This window comes from Gouania willdenowi, chromosome 6, assembly GCF_900634775.1.
Source record: "Gouania willdenowi chromosome 6, fGouWil2.1, whole genome shotgun sequence".
Classification (NCBI taxonomy): domain Eukaryota; kingdom Metazoa; phylum Chordata; class Actinopteri; order Blenniiformes; family Gobiesocidae; genus Gouania; species Gouania willdenowi.
Window position 1 is genome coordinate 25146238 of NC_041049.1, and position 17740 is coordinate 25163977.

The 17740-nt window shown below is 38.6% G+C and overlaps 1 protein-coding gene across 3 annotated transcripts in view; it reads left to right on the forward strand.

Annotated features, from left to right (window-relative positions):
* Positions 1-17740, forward strand: part of scube1 (signal peptide, CUB domain, EGF-like 1) — a 137197-nt gene that overhangs the window by 18315 nt on the left and 101142 nt on the right. For all 3 annotated transcript variants that reach the window (XM_028450277.1, XM_028450278.1, XM_028450279.1), the window contains exon 3: positions 3258-3383. In XM_028450277.1, the coding sequence (XP_028306078.1) occupies positions 3258-3383 (126 nt within the window). The remainder of the gene's footprint in view (positions 1-3257; positions 3384-17740) is intronic.

Genomic DNA, 17740 nt, shown 5'->3' on the forward strand with positions numbered 1-17740 from the left:
TTTGTCCCCATATTTGCTAAATTTGCTCCACATTAGACCAATCGCTTACAGTGGAAAATTGCATGTAAATGTGTGATATTGTCCCAAAACATGTCAGTGAGGGTTTTTCCATGTCATATATTTATTTTGTGTTTAAATTTGTGATACTTTCCCAAAATATGCATGTGAGGCTATGTTCGCTGCCAATTTATTGTGGATATTGAACAGGTTACTGAAAATATATTTCTTGGTGTCATAATTTATGAAAAGCTTTGTTTGAAGGCACGCATTAAACATAAACAACACGTCTACTCCTAGGGGAGCCCCCAGATTGCGGAGGGAAAAGAACAGCGGCAACTGCGCTTTTTCGTCCACGGTGAACAGATTTACACCGGCCCGTGTGTAATGGTCTCATATCTGTTCCATGACCTCCGGGTATAGCAGCCACTCCCTGTAATATACCACTAGGCCACCCCAGGAGTGGTGGCCTTGTAATCAGAGGGTCCCGGTTCAAGCCTCACCTGGGCCGAACAGCTCCCCAGGCGCCGCAAAATGGCTGCCAACTGTTCCCCAGGGAAAATTGAAAATTAACAAAAAAAAATTCAAACAGGTCTGCACCTGATTTCAGGGCTCCCGGAATGTGCGTTGTCCTGATCGAAAGGAGGTGAGCCCCTGAGTCTTCAGTCCCTCTGGTGTGTGGGGCATTGCCCTCCATTCTTCCTCCCTGTGCTGGAGTGCAGGCTGGAAGGAGAAGCTAGCTAGTGATAACACGTGGCTGCTAGCTGCAAGCTAGTGGACGGCCAACAACCAGCGCCTGGTGACTGGGTGGGGTGGCAAGGGCGGTGTCGTCACCGAGCCGCCGACTAGAGTGTTGGGTATGCGGTGCCTTTAGTCGTGGGGTGACGTCGAGTGGCAGGTGGTGAGCCGAGCCGAAGACAGGAGTGTCAGTGGTTGGTTCTTTTTGACTGCCGTGGAGGGCGTTGAAGCAGTGTAGTCCCGAGCGTGGGAAAACAGTAGTCGACCTGGTGGTCGCAACAAAAGATACCAGCAGCAGCATCCGTCAACAGAATCCGAGTAGGGTCCAAATGTGGACAGTTAAGCTGCCGCGGAGAGAAGCTTCCTGATGAGAAGAGGTGTTTGAATGCCAATGTATTCTCCGCCCACTCTACTTATCGTAGGTGGGACTACCTGTCACGAATAAATACATTTCACCAGCCAATCAGGTTGGCTTTATGAGAAAGGGCTTCTGTGATTTGACGCAGAGGCATATATCCCATAGTGAGACATCAAAATGAATGTTATGAAAGATAACTGTCTACAGTACATGTGGAAGTGAGAGAATGTCCAAACATCAAGTTTTTTTTATTTAGAAAAAAAAAAAGGACAAATAAATGATTTTCAGTGGGTATGAATTTCCAGATATAGGAATTAAGATGGTATCATTGCATATGTGTATACGTGTGTGTGTGTGTGTGTGTGTGTGCGTGCATGTGTGCATGCGTGTTTGTGCATGTATGTATGTATGTATGTATGTATATGGGTGTATATATGTATATGTACACATGTATTAATGAGATGTGGGGATCTCAAATAGAGTGGATGACTTTGGGTTTAATTCTTTGTGCACAATAATTGCTTTAATTTTGAGTTTATTATGTATTCATGAAAGTAACAATTGTGGCAATGAAGTGATGATGTAATGATGATAAATACATACTACAACTATATGTATAATATTAAAAATAATAATGGTGTTACAGACAATATAATGACAGTTGATAATAATATTAATGAAAACAAAAGAATGTCATGGTTTTCTTTTGCAGTTTCTTGCATTTTTGCTTGATTTTCACACAAGATAATTGTTTTAAAAATGATTAGAAAACAGTAATAGTAACAATGTTGTCATATTGATACAGAATCCTTGTGAAGAGCTCATGAATTTGTGCTCGCTAATATCCAACTATTAGACCAACTATTAGTTCAGTCAGAATGACTGAAAGCAGGTGGAAGAGGAATGATGGATGAGACTAAATTAGACTCATGATGAACAGACTGGAATAAGATCCAACAGGTACTCAATAATCACTACTGATCATAGAAAGAAAACACTGCATGTTGAATGTCTTTCATGTATGTACTTGGCTTCATCTTCAGTGAAGCCAGAGGAGAAGGAGGAGGAGGAGGAGGAGGAGGATGTGGATCGGGTTCTTTCTTGCTGCATGGCGGATCTTATATAGTGTTCACACGGAGGGGGAGGACTGTTTGTTTAGGTTGCTCTGCATGGCAACTGCTTGCAATCGGCTCTTGTGAAAACCTCAGCTGGCTCAGCATGGTGGTTGGGGGTTGCATCCCCTCACAAATGAAACCTGGACTCCTTCTCCTCCTCTTTCTGACCAGTTGCACATCTCAATGATGTGGTACTTCTACTGTATAGCATGTGCATTTTTAAAATTCAGAAGATAAGCTTGTTTTCTATTTTCAGTCTAGTCCTACTTGCACGTATAGGTCTACAATGCATCTAAGATTCCAAGATAATCCTGTCACAGGCAAGGGACACATATTTTTGTTCCTTTTCCATAGTCTGCTAGAGATCTGACTCAGATATATTTAAGTTTCATACTGAAAATGGTCTGAACTCTTTTTGGAGTGATTGCTCTCCCAGATATTTTGCTATTCTGACACACAACAGGTGATAACTAAGTGTACAAATGTGCACATATGAAATTTTCAATGATCTTGTACAAAGCCTTTGCACTTGTGGTTTAGGTAATAATTAGAAAACGAATCATCAGTGGACGTAGATGACCCTCTTTTTTGTATTTACTCTTGCATTTGTACACAGTGCTGCAGTAGGCTATGGTAATTTATGTTTGTATTTTATTCTTCTTATGTGCATATTTAGGAAGTCAGTTAACTATTGTTAATATAATTTTTAAAAATTAGGCCTTTTATTGTTACACAAATTCGTATCCAGATGTAACACCAGCACAGTGATGTAATAAGAATCTACTAAATGGAACATATTTTTGTTACTTTTTTCCAATAGTCTGCTAGAGATCTGACTCAAATATATTTTGTAGTGATTGCTCTCCCAGATATTTCATTATTCTGGCACACAACAGGTGATAACTGAGTGTACAAGTGTGCACATATGAAACGTATCATTTATAATTTATAATAATGCACATCTTGCAAAACAGAAAGTCTAATTCGAAAAACCAAACCTATCCAGCCATTTCTCCACTGACAGTAACCCAAATGTCTTCCTCTCTTAGACATGGACGAATGTGAAAATGACTACAATGGGGGCTGTGTCCATGAATGCATCAACATACCAGGAAACTACAGGTGCACCTGCTACGACGGATTCATGCTGGCCCACGATGGACACAACTGTCTGGGTAAGATTGGGCTCTGTTGAGTCACACATAAAGGGTGCGATAAGGACAAGTCTTAAAACCAGTGGAATTAACAAGTACGTTTGCTGAACAAACGAAACCACAGTGTTTTTAAACTTTTCATGTTTTGAATATGTATACTGTACGTACAAAGCTATTAGCAGTGTTTGCGCTCCAGAATCTATCTGACTCAGCATGTGTGCGCTGAGGAGCCCATGCTCACGTCTGTACGTGTGTCTGTATCTCTAAGCCTGTCTGGCTCGGCTCATGTTTCTCAGAGAGTCCCTCTGTCATCATTTGGAGGCTTTCCATGATTTGCGCTGCTAATGCTACTTCCTTTGCACTTTAGGGAGGTTGAGGAGTTCTAGCTCAGATATTTGGCTGGGCTTTATTACTGACAGATCCAACGCATTTAACCCCAGTGCTGCCTTATTGACTCAGTCTCAGCCAGACTAATGTTTTTTCTGTGCCGTGCAACACGTAGCTCCGCACGAATGATCTCACCGTGTCCCATCTCGTCTGTCAGCACCGGAGGACTGACGAGAGCAAAGTAAACTCAAATACATAATAACTGTCATTGCAGATGTCAGCAGGTCTTAGCTGAGATATGTTTTGGCATTCATAAGTGTTGTAGCTTGTTCTTTGAACCTTTCGAGTGACTGAGTGAGAGACGGAGTGTTAATAGTTGCAGCATTGCAGGAGAGCTGCTGAACTGTAGATTCACCTCATATCCAACCTACAGACAACTGGTGCAAAGCATTTGTGATGCTCTACAGTGATTTTCTTTGCAAATTTATCACAAGAAATGTTAGATATATAGATTGAGTTTCGAAAACCAACCCCTTTTTCATAGGAGTTGTTAAACTGTTTACAGGGAAACTTTCCTGTTTGGTGGTTTCATTGATGATGGTCAACCTTTGTGTGTGCGGCTACTCACATGCATTTGACACGTTATGTGCAGATGATGTACTTTGGGATTATTCCACCTATGTCTGTTTGTTTCTAAAAACTCCATCTATTAGAAAGACGACAGGACAAACATAACTTCTCTAATTACATATCAGGTTTAAAATCTCATTTGTGCAGGAGTGAGAACACAATTGCATATTAAAATTCAGACTGTACCTTGCACACTGTGCATGTGTGAAAAACTTTGTTGATATAAATTCGGGATGCACCGAATATTCGGCCGAATATTGCATAAAAAGCCACATCATGGTGCGCGTTGCTGCAGAACCAGAGCAGCAGCAGCTCCTCCTCCTTTCCACACTCAAACACAGCCAGACTCTCTCCTTTTCACTCTCCGTTGTCCGTCACCGTGTAAAAGTTGGAAGCCGCGCAATTCCACAACCGAGTCCGTTGTTTGCGCTGTGAGCCAGAAATCCTTAAACATCCCCATCATTTCCTCCTCAGGTCACAAGTGATGTTGGGTCTCGCGGCATAGACTGGTGTAGCATAGTTCCTGTTATCAACATATACATAGGCTACATCTGAATGAGGTAACCTTTTAAATAATAATAATAATAATAATAATAATAATAATAATAATAATAATAATAATAATAATAATAATAATGATAATTAAAAAAACAAAAAAACAAACTGGTTTCCATGTGTTTCTGTGCAGAAAAGTCCAATAAAACTCTGGAAAACAATAACCAGGAATAAATATTTGCTCCCAGGTAAAGATTGTATCTCTAACAACAGGTACAATGATAAACTTGGTGATATTACAGCCTGTGCATGCAGTACGGGGTAGAATTTACTCTGTCTCCGGGAGGTTTTAGTATCGCCAATCATCACAGTTGAAATTTCAGCAAATATTTTTGCATTATTTTAAATTATTATGACAATTATTTAATTTTTTTAGTATAAATTGTTTTGTCTGCTTGTTCACTTTCCAAAAGTTGGAATGTGTTCTTTGAAGTCAGCCTCTAGTGGCCTCCAAGGGAAGTGCCATTTATGACACTTCTGAGGTGCAGACAGAGTGAATTCCTTACTTCTTAGTCTCCCACACTGAAGCTGCTGTGTTTAGTGTTAAAGCTGTTTGTATTAAGAGGCATGATGGCTGCAACCATAAATATAAAGCAGTGCTTGTTAAAAAAAAAAAGAGGTTTTTTTTCCCTGAGAACATGCCAGTATTCCATGCTGGAGCGGTTGGTCGGTGGGAAGCTGTCACTATAACCGTGCCTTACTGTGTTTGGGGTTGTTTACTTTCATCCAAGCTTTCTGTCACCCGCTGCTTAGCCAAAGTGTCATGCTCATGTGTTGTGGCTATGCAAAGTAAAGGGTGTGATGTTGATGTGGGAGTCCTCTACATGTGATTGTGATGCTAATTAAAACAATGCTAATTGTGTCACGTGAGAACTGTCATCACCTGTACTGTTTATAGGTAGCCTCAGTATGTTCTTAACACAAAGACTTGCTTTATTACATGAATACTGCATAAGGCTGTAATGAAGTGCTGCTAATCAAAAGCAGGTTTGTGAGTTCACACGAGGCAGTAAAGGGTGAAATCACACGCACAATCTGTGGGATCATGATGAAAACCACTAGAAGCTGAAATATACTGCTTCTTTGCTCTTAATAAACCTTTTTTCTGGTCTTTTCTTTAAAGCTGCTGGAGACAGTCTTTTTTTTATCAGATAAAGACAGTGTAGGCCTCATGGATCAGTAAATCGAAGATCATTAGCTTGAAAACAACAAGATTTAAAAGGTTGAAATTACTGCTTGAAAGTTTGATTTCCGCTGTAAACACTTGGGCTGTGTTTGAAATGGCATACTCCGTACTATGCACTACAAACTCAATGAGTATATACTGTTTAATATATATTATGAGTATGGTTAGGATGATGACCGATGATTACCATTCCCACTGAACTATACTTCCAAGTTTCCCAAGATGCATTTCGAACCTATAACGATAAAAACCTGAAGCACACTGAGGCTAAATATCTCAGTGGATCCACCACTTTGGAAATTCTGAAAGCATTTTAAGTGAGAAAGTGAAAATAGAATATCAACATGTGGTCGTTTGATCCATAAAACCTGTGGAAACACATTTCATTTTGACATGTTCTGAGATTTTCAGAGACCTGCCATTGTGCTACTGACCAAACTTCCGTTTAACTTCAAAACAAGAGCCGTATTTACAAAAGTGTTAAAAAAAAAAACTAATGGAAAACAAGAAGAGATGCTTTTGTTTTGAAAAGGGGATGTTTGACCTATAGCTTGAAGCCAGTCCCGGGACAATTTTACGTTACACTCACAATGCATCATGGGGTGGTTGAGTATAACTAGTGTACTCACTGTGCATACTTAAAAAATGTCCTGATATAGTATACATCCAGGTATTTCTTGTGTACTCAATCTTTTCTCACTATCTAATGTGAATGCACTACATACAAATTTTGACGTTGGACTTAGTATGAGTAGTAGGTATGTTTGACATTTACAACACAGCCTTGGTCTATTAACATTGTTGGAAAAATCTGGCACACTGCATTGTGGGATGTGGAGTCCCGTAGATGGATGCTTGAAAGTGTTTTTATTTCATTCTTACTGTGAATTCTTGTGTTTGTGCCCCAAAACTCTGCCAAAGCTACTTTCAACACATTTCTGTTTTTTTCATGGACTGAATGTGGCAGAAAAACAATGGTGGAGGTTTATTTTGGGGCTTATGCAGAAAGATTGGAGTAAAGCCGCTGCTCTTTCACATTGAGAGGAGCCAGAATAGGCACCTAATTAGGATGCCCCCTGGACTTCTCCCTGGTGAGGCGTTCAGTACATGTCCCTCCGGAAGGAGACACTGAGGAAGACCCAGGAAACTGTGGAGAGGGAAGTTTGAGCTTCCTTGCTGAAGATGCTGGCCCTATGACCCGATTTGGATAAGCAGTAGAGGATGGATGGATGGATGGATGGATGGATGGATGGATGGATGGATGATGTTATTCTATCTGATAATAAAGTTATCGTCTCCAGTAGCTTTAAAAGTTTTTATTGTTTGTTCTTTGTTTGAGTTTATTTTTCTTCCCACCCACAACCTTCTTGTTATTGGTTGTATTGTTAAAATGTGTCTTAAAATCTCCCCTCCATCTTCATTAAAGGCTGTTTCTCACCAGGGTTCACTTCCCTATACATCTTTATCTCATTTCCTTTCCCCAACTTATTTTGTTTACTAATAAATGTGTTCTTGTTCTCTATTTTTTTCCTCTTTATATGTAATTATTTGTTGTCTAATATGCCTCTTACTGAGGTTAGCTTCAGTTATGATCTAAATACAGCCCAGATGTTTGTGTTTGACTGCATTGTACATGTAGAGAATATGGTGTCCTTCTTTGTTTTATCTTCACTGTCATCACTATCTGAGGTATTGTATACGTTATACGTTATTGTATAGTATGCCTTCACGCTGCTTCCCGATAAGACCTGCAATGTTTTTACAATAGTTTCTCGCTTTTAAGTGTCTCACTCAGCAGGGGATTACCTGCATTAACCACACTCCCTCCCTCCTTCCTTTCCTTTACACATGCTCACACAGTATTTGTAATTCTTATACTGTACAGTATGTCCATCCACAGATACTCAGTGTCTGGGCTCTTGTCTTGCACACTGCCCTTACACTGTGTGCCATGGCTGTGGCTTGAGTTCGCTTTGATCCATTCAAATATGTCATCTATTAAATTTGTATGTATTTTTGTGACAAGTAGAAATGTGGTGTTTGCTGACTCATTAATCACCGCTGATGGTGTCATTTTCTTTCTGAGTGCTAGTCTTGGCTCATCATTTAAAACAGAATCTCTTCACTTTACAGCTGAGCCTAAAACTAAATGTTCTTACTCTTGCATGTAGTCTGGAGGTCACAAATGTTTTTGAACTGAGTTGAGTGGTTCACTTTTTGTTCATTTTTTTAATATTCAGTTAATTCCTACCTAACTGAGCTTGTAAAACAACCAATGCATGAAATTCACAATCTTCTAATCTAGGGATGCACCGAAGTGAAAATTTGTGGCCAAAACCGGAGCCGAATAAAATTTAAATGCTTGGCCAAATACCGAATATCGAATGCGGTTAAGTTTTTCACTGTTTTTTTAATAGTTCATAAATTGCCTATAATACATTTTTAGACGTTTTTTAAAGAAGTAAATGTTTATTGAATATTCTGACATTTTTAAAATATTCCAGTAGCCTTTGCTTTTCAAAAAAAGCACAACAAAGTTTATATTGGGCCGCCTTCAAATAAAACAAAACATGCATTCCAAAGAAAAACTAAAGTGCATTAAAGGGGAGGTATGATGAAAAAAATCACCTTATAATGATCTTGCTACAGTGATATACATCTATTTAGCCTCATTCAGAGGGACAAAGTGTAAAAAGTTCTGTTTCCTCCCAGCCTTGTTATTCCACATTTTGTAAAAAGTCAGCTTTAAACGGGCAAATTGGATTTTGCCCACGTCGGCAGGTGACGTCACCTAACACACCTCCTAGAATGTGAGCTCCTCCCTCTCCAACTATCTAACAGCTAAAACAAACGCTGCTGTTTAATATAGAATATATATTATACTTTATTGCCATATATGTAAATACAAACTGTACTACTGGACACCCAAACTGCACTACTTTTTCTGCTGCCGATTGTGTTGGGAGTCACTGCTTGGAGCCATTGACTCATTGTTTACACACATCAGCTGTTAGCACTCCGTGCTAATGCTACACCAGGCTATGCAGCGAAACCCGACATTGCTTGTGAACTGAGGAGGAAACAATGGGGATGTTTACGGATTCGTGGCTCACAGCGCAAACAGAGGACTGTTGTGGACGGTTTCCATCTTTTACGCGGTGGTAGATGGCGGAGAGCGGAAAGGAGAGAGTCTGGCTGTGTTTGTGTGCGGAAAGGAGGGGCTGCTGCTTCTGCAGCAACACACACACACTTTTCCGACTAAAAATCACTGCATGTTGTTTGATTGCGTCATTACGTCACACACTACTATCCAGCCTTGATTTAAACTCGCTAAACCAAAGGCCGAATGTGTTTTTTTTTTTTGCAATATTCGGCCGAATATTCGGTGCATCCCTGTTCTAAATAGGGATGGGTACCTTTCACATCTGAACCAATACAGCACCGATACCTGGCAGGGTTGAGAAAAAGTCACTGCTTTTCAATTTTCAAATGAGTGTCAAGTCATGTCGCTAAATTCCCGAGTCAAGTCCCAAGTCATGACATTCAAGTCCAAGTCAAGCCAAATGTCATCAGCTTTACCTTACAAGTTTTAACAAGTCATGAATACATAATGTACCGCAGCTAGTGCCATGTTACAGAGCAAGTTTATTCAACTGATATAAACAATGAATTACTTGAACAGAGAAAAATATATTTGTCTAATAATAGTGATATAATCTGAAATAATGCTTTAATAAACAAATAAATTCAGTATCATTTTAGATTTTGAAATGTTCACAGTTCCTCTGTTAACCAAAAAACAATAATCACACTGGGAAGTATAACCAAGTATAATTTTTCCAAATCAATTATTAATCACAGTATAATCTTTGAATCCAAAGGATATCACTCTTGGAATCATTTCCTTTGCTAGTGCGCGCACATCTCAGCCCAGCTTTTGTTTCCTTCCTGTGTTTGTAGTTTTATGCAGAACTAGTGATTAGTAAATAAAACTGAATTATTAAAGAAACTGGCCTCTGATTATTCGACATGTGCGTGCACAGATTTGAATAGTGTCGGGCTGTAATGGGTTTGGGCTTAAAGAGAGATCGATGTCATGTTTGAACCGGTTTGCGCTGTGTTCTGTTTGGTTACAGCTCTAATCTGCATTGCATTTTGAAAATTGGAGCACTTTCTATTCAGGCTGGGCGATATGGACCAAAACTCAATATCATCTCAATATTTTTCTTCAAAATGGCGATATACAATATACATCTCGATATTTTTTAACTCAATAAAGTCTTACCAGAAAGACAATTCTGAGTGAAATTTGCTGATGAAAATTGCCACACAGGCACATTCATTAACAAAAAAGCTGCACAACATGTGCCACTTTTGTGTTTTTCTCGTCTAAGGGACAGCACGTGTGAGTGAGTTCCGTAGTGTGGCTTGAGTAGGGGCAGGTCTGTTTGGACGCACTCATCAGTCCATCTAACTGTGCTTTTCGTGCTGTTCTGAGAAGTAAGCAGTGACTCCTGATACAATTTTTTTTAAACAGAATAAGTTATATAAAATATATATCTCAAAAATATGGAAAAATTGTAAAGGACACTGTTTGACTGTATTCTATGAATAATATTAAATACCTGTATGATGTTATTTGTAGACTGTGATAGTATAAATCAAAACAAGTAAAAACAAAATAGATATATTTCAATATAGGCGATATTGTCATTATCTATATTGCCAAAATGGAAAACTTGATATGTCTTGAATCTTGATATATTGCCCAGCCCTACTTTCTGACAGTCATTGCTGAACCATCGGCTACTGATGTCATTACGCTCTTGTGTGTACAATGCTGTGTTCATGTCCAGCATAGAAAATTGCCCACTCTTTCACTCCGTCACAGTCACAAGGATGCATTTAGGTACCGAAACATGGTACCGTTTGATTTTACATGAATCAGTACGGAATTTGGTTGGTACCTATAAAAGTACGGAATGTGATTCCTGTCCCTGCTACTAAACCTGGACATGCTACCATGAAACAAACTATGCTTTATTAAATTGCAGAATGGCCAAAAAGAAACACTAACGTTGTTTCATACAAGCATGCAGGAAGTTGATCTCCCACACTTGCAGTTTCAGCACATTATGGCTCTAATTGATTTTGGATTTCCTAATGCTGATCTGAATTAAGAGTTGTCCTGCTCACTTCCTATTCTTTCCTTTTTCACTGCAGCTTTGTTTATTTGGTTTAGGCGTGGACACAGCTGGGCATAATGTGCCGATGGGTTGATACCCTCTGTGAATGTCTGGAGCACACCCGCTAGTTTATTTTTCTTCCGACATGTCCTTTTCATTTCATGGCCTGATCTGAGAGGTGGTGGAACGGTGGGGAGTCACTGACCACAGCCTGTCACACAGAGCTCCAACATTTAGCAGACAGGAGGTGGAAACAAGACAGACACGGGGAGGAAAGAGCCAAACTGAGGTTTCACTTCGCACACAGCGATCAAAATGTCAGCAATCAAAACCATTTGTTTTAAATTATGGGAGGAAAATCTGATTTGAAAGATACTGTGAGCCAGTATGTTGACGGCTCCTAGAGCATTAGACTGTTTTCATTCTTTTTCATTCTTTTTTTGTTCTTTATGTGATAAAATGAGTGGGATCACAATGTGGAATTTTAAACTTCAAATATTTCAACCAGCTTGTGGATACAACATTTCAGATTTTCACACAAATATTTCTAACATCTCCTTGCACGTTACATCTGTACATGGTTTTGGCATGACGCTCTGTTATGTGTATTCATGTTGACTCTAGAATAGATTTGGTGTTGGACAGTATCCTATCATCATTGTGATCATTTTGTAATAGGTGATAGGCAAAACATGAATTCAACATAGATTTTATTTCAAACCTATCATTGCTGTGAATGATCTAAATCCGTTCTTATGGGGGTCAGATACCTTCTCTTTATTGAAGTAATCAAAATTATCTTGTGTCCTATTAATCTGACGTCGTCTTTTCCGCAACCAGGAAGCTTAGCGCATTTGTTAATGGATCAGCTTTGGATAAATATGAAACAAACAATTTTTTTCCAAAATCGTTCAGCCCTACTCCCTAGTAAAGTTGCCTCGTGGAAACATATACTGTACATATATTTTTTTAAGTGACCAGACTAATAGAGAGCAAAATAAGTTACAATTTGTAAAAAAAAAAATCTAAATAAATGTCAGTAGGTTTTCTTAGATTATTTTGTTCATTGAATAAAATTACCTCTTTGGACTAATAAAGAGCTTTTGTGTCATTTACTTTAAACTGCATTTCTTTTCTTTTTTTTCTTTAAACAATTTTGTTCATTAGAATTTTGTACACAGAAAGGAAACATGATCACAATACTCGTGATTGACAGTGTTATAGAGTCAACATCAACAAACAAATATGAACAAAGTTGGAACTTGGTCGTCTGCTTGGTCACTGATGCACGGCAATCACAGTCCGTGAAGCAGGATCGCATTCCCCTCTATGTGATCTCAGGCGGGGACGAGCTGACGGTGACCAATAACACAAGATAAAGGCCATACATTTGTCACTAATCTCTACTGAGAAAAAAGTCGCTAAGAGCGTTCACAAAGACACCGGTAAGGGAGGCTAAGTTTCGGTTTAGTCTTTGAGCGGAGAGAGGATTTTGCATACTGCAGCTTTAATGTATATGAAATTGGGTTTCAAGTTGTTAGAATTGTCTTTTATCTCGAGGGTATGTGAGGGGGTAAAAAACTCTGCCTATAATATTTAGCAGAAAGTACACTTTTTCCACAAACCACATTACAGTAAAAAAAAAAAAGAATATATATATATATGATATTGAAAATAAAAATATCGAAATATCAATTTTTAATAGTGTCACAAAAGAAAGTCATAGGTTAACACTATATATAGTGTTGTACACTTTCATGTGCAGTTGAAATACTGTACATGTCAGAGCATCTGACTGACTTTTGATGTGTATTGTTTATTTGGAACCATGACTCATATTGTGTCTATCGGTAACTTTTTGGATAGTAACAATTAGGAAAGTAAATAAAAATAAAATTGGGACAAAAGCACATCATCCCTGTGCATTACTGCAAAACATTTTCTTGCTTGTATGTTTCTTTGTGTCTTCATTCATGTCACTCAACAGTAATACGAACTTAAAAACAAGAAATTACAAGTTTTTTGGTGACTTGTGTTCCTGTGGCTGGTTTTCATCACTTAAAAACACTTGATAGGCTTTGTTTACCCTCCAAATCCCTGCAACACATCCTTCAATCTTTTCTTTTTCTCATTCCACAGACTTTTTTTTCCTCTCCTTCGTCCTTCGATGCGTGAAGCTCATCCTGCGTGTAAACAAAATGTTACGCAAGTTTACACTAGCAAAACCAAGCAATACAAAGGGTTCCTGGTTGAAACTTGCAAAATAGTTCCAAAGCCTTTGTTTACACAATATTACTTATAGAACTTAGTTTGGAGAAGGCTGGATTTGTTCATCCCGTCTCTGCTTTCACCTCCAGGCCGATCATGAAATCTGTCCTATTTATGACCTCTAATAAGGTTTGCTCCGAATAATTGAGAGACGGTGCATTGAAAACAAAGCCAGAGTTACAGAGCCAAATTATTTTGAATTTTGACTTAGGAATCCTGCCCTATATTTACCTTCGTGCAGTGTTTCCCAAACTTTTCACAGTCACATACTGTACCCCTTCAGACATTAACCTGAAGCCATGTACCCCCTACTCCTGCACACTTAAAAAACATAATGTAATACAGTGTTTTTCAACCTTGGGGTCATGACCCCATGTGCGGTCGCCTGTATTTCAAATGCGGTCCCCTGAAAAGTCTAATTTATAACAATAATAAAAAAATAACACGGATTAAAAATACATTTTTAAAATGTTTTAATTATTTATTTTATTTTTTTTAAATTAGAACACCACACACAAAACAATCTTAAACAACAGTATTCTTTCACTTTCTGAAATATGTCTAGTTGAAATAAAATGGTCTATAAAAATATCTGAGCTGGCGCATCACTTTGTGCACTAATCCTGGCAACAACAAAAGCTATCAAAAGCTAATTTTAAAAAGGAAAAAAAGACGCCAAAAAATAGTGATATTAAAATGGTGTCACGACCCAAAAAAGTTGGGAAACACTGATGACATTTGTCTCTGAGTTTTATCTTTTCCTGTTTAGGAACAATATATAATGATTATAATAATAAAAAAGAATCATAATCTGTAATCATGGGTAGTTAGGTAGCTCATGTGTAAATTGTGGTAATGCATGGAGGCTCCCAACAGTTGCTCGATTTATATTCTAGTTTCCAATTTGTATTTTTTATTCATGTACCCCCTACGACAATTTGCGTATACCTGGGGATACCCGTACCCCACTTTGGGAACCTGGGCCTTAGTGCAACTTGGTGGATGTATAAGTGTATACAGTAAGTGCAGGTCAGAGGGCAGGAGCTTGCTCTCATCCATGCACTATTTAGGTGACCTGAACTCAACAGTGCACACTGTGTTTTCCTAATGTAAAATGTTCTTTTGATGGTGAGAAATAAATGTTAGGGAAAAAATTTTTTTTTTTTAATTAAACCGAAAAATGAATGCTGAATTTCAGAAATGTCCTGAATTTTGTTTCAGAGATCACCCATTCTTCTTGTCAGTTTACACATTTCTGTTTTGTTTTCATTTCATCGTCTTTCCCTAATCAGATCTCATTACAGGCTATTAAACTTCCTAAAATTGTACTTAATACGGTTAATGGAATTAGCTATTGTGATTTCAAATTTATACACAGCAAAATTCACCAAAAATAGCACAAGATGACAAGAGATTTTTACGAGATTTGACGTCCAGCCGTTGTACTTGCTAAAGACCACCCATTTTACAGTGAAAATTATGGTGGAAATGTTTGATATTGTCCCAAAAATGTGGGTGTGTGAGGGTTTAGTCTGTGTCATATAGCTAATTCCATTTCAGGAAGTGAAGTCCATCATTTTGTGTCATTTTACCGGCATGTCAGTTTTTGCGTGATAATTGACATTTCCCTCTCGCTGACCTCCCGTTTACGAACACAAATTGTGTTTCAACAGTATATTAGGTCTTGGTTTCACCTATTTACACAGCCACCTTTTGAAAACCATGGCAAAGTTTTTAATGTGCATGTTCTGATTGTTGAAAAAACCTTACAGGAAGTGCTAACCAAGGCAGTACCATGGTACCTAAGGTAGATATTGGCGTTTTTATTTTCTGTAAAGTCAATTTTGTCGAATTAAAATGAGAGTATTAAATTATAAATGCAGAGCTCTATCCTGTTCAGGATCGCTGGGTGCTGAAGTGTATAAAACCTCCTCCTAAAGTAGAAAGTGTGGTTACACTTGGCAGGTATGTCTCAGGGCTGACTGCAAGAGAAAGTCACTCATAATCTCTGACACATTAACTCCTGCAGCCAGTAGGGGAACTGCAATTAGGAAACATTTTTATATGTAGAAAGCCCAGACACTCTGGGCAAATATGCAACTCTGCAAACTAAGGTCAGCCAGAGGATTGTGGGATCAAGCTCCATCTCTCTAAACTGTGAAGCAGCATAACTACCCAGTGTTCTACAGAGCTACACGTTTGTCCACTGCCTGCACCTCTTGCCATTGTAGATATTAATCTCTGTAACATCTGTCTTATTTTATATCCTCAGAGAGCATGTTCAGCATAGCTCAGCTGGATATATTGTGGAAGTGGGTTGTTGTGTCGATGATGGTGGTAGATGGTACAGAGGCACACCTCAGATGTTACAGTACATACTAGCATCTGACTTGTTTACAGTTCTATTGAATTTGTTTTATCACTGGGGTGCACACAGACATTCTTTCATGTGGCATTCTAGGCGCCCTTTAAACAACCATTCATCTCAGACTCTGGAGCTTTTTTATTAAATTTCTGTTCCTGTCTTGGTTCTTTAAAAAACAAACAAAAAAAAAAAACCTCTGTAAATGTACAAAGAAAACACAGTTGAAGTTTCTAAAGCTTACAGTTTAAAAAGAGTTGGACATGTGCAGGAGAGAGGAGTGATTAAGTGGGAATTTTTAGGGGATTTAAAGCTGAAAAGCAACATGTGTGAAAGTCTTTTTTTATAAATTAGACGTCAGTGGATGCTTTGATAGAAGTGCATAGCTAAGCAAAAATGAGTTGATCAGTGAATGCTACAGAGAGGTTGGAAGGTCTTATGCTGCGTTCAAACCGGATACGTCACGAAATGTCCATACGTCCAGATTACATACAAAGTCAATGGATAGATGCGTCCCAGATGCAAAATCTTTCCTGTGCAGCGGTGCATTCTGATCCGCACATCAAGTGCGTTGGCCTTGTGAGCGCGCTCCTAATTTTACGCACATCCGCACATTCGCAAGAGTTGAAAATATTGAACTCCTGCGACTGTTTCGCATGACGACAGCCAATCAGTCTTTGTTGATGATGACGTCAGGCCGTCAACACGGACACCGGTTTGTTCATCCATTCAACCATGGAGTAGAAGCTGTGTGTGACCACCTAGAGCTGTATGACACGGCCTTTATAACCGGGACCAGACTAGGAAGGATTTGGCGTGGAGGAGAATCAGTGAGGAGGTGGTAGTAGCAAGTTCTCTCTAGTTTTCATCTTTGAAAGCCGGCTTTTTTCACTGGTGGTTTATGTTAATGAGAGGAGAAAAAGGAGCACAGCTCCTCACTTCAGCAGGCAGTGAAACTCACCTTAGTTAATACAACATGATGTCATCGGCAAATGAGTGGCTCCAAGGTCTTAAGCAAGGTACTCATAAGGATTTCCTAAATCTGAAGAGATTTTCTATCTGTTACAGCCCCCACACATTAACATAAAAAATTCAGCTCCAAAACAGTTTTGATTGTACTGTGTGTGTGCTCTGATAATCTCAACGCAGCACCACCACAACCACCACTCAACTTTCTCCAAGGTCTCGCTTGATCCAACGAGTTCTAAGAATGTGATCTAATGCTGTGTTCAAAGCTCCTACATGAAAAAGTGACTTTTAACCCCTCCTGCTTGCTTTCTGATTGGCTACCATCCATTCCACATCACAAATCACAGGTTCATGAGTCGGGAGTTGTGGGCTTTCCCCATATGAGGAGTTTTGGTTGTAAATATGGAACAAGTTTAATAGGCCACAGGATAATCCTATAAACCATTAGAAAATCTGACGTTTGCCATCCTTTCAATTCAATTTTAAAATGGATTAACACAAATGATTTTTCATTTTCAGAATACAGCTGCATTTTTTTTTAACTCATAAATAAGATGAATAATAAATAATCCAAATGTCATTTTCATTTTCTTCTTCAAGGTTGCTCATTTTGTAACTTCATTAAAATGATAAAGGAAATTACATTAAGTTTTAATTTTCAAAAGATGGCCCAGCAAATAGGTACCAAAATTAAATTTGAAAATTAAAATGCATTAGCAGAAAGCATTGAAGGTTGTAGCTTCCTTATTTGACTCATAAATCAAATTGGTAATAAATAATCAAAATTGCATTTTCATTTTCTTCTTCAACACTGCTCATTTTGTGATGCAACAAATGAAACCAAAGAGGTCATTGCATTTTCATTTTCATGCCCCGCCCTCCTTGAAAAGTGTTC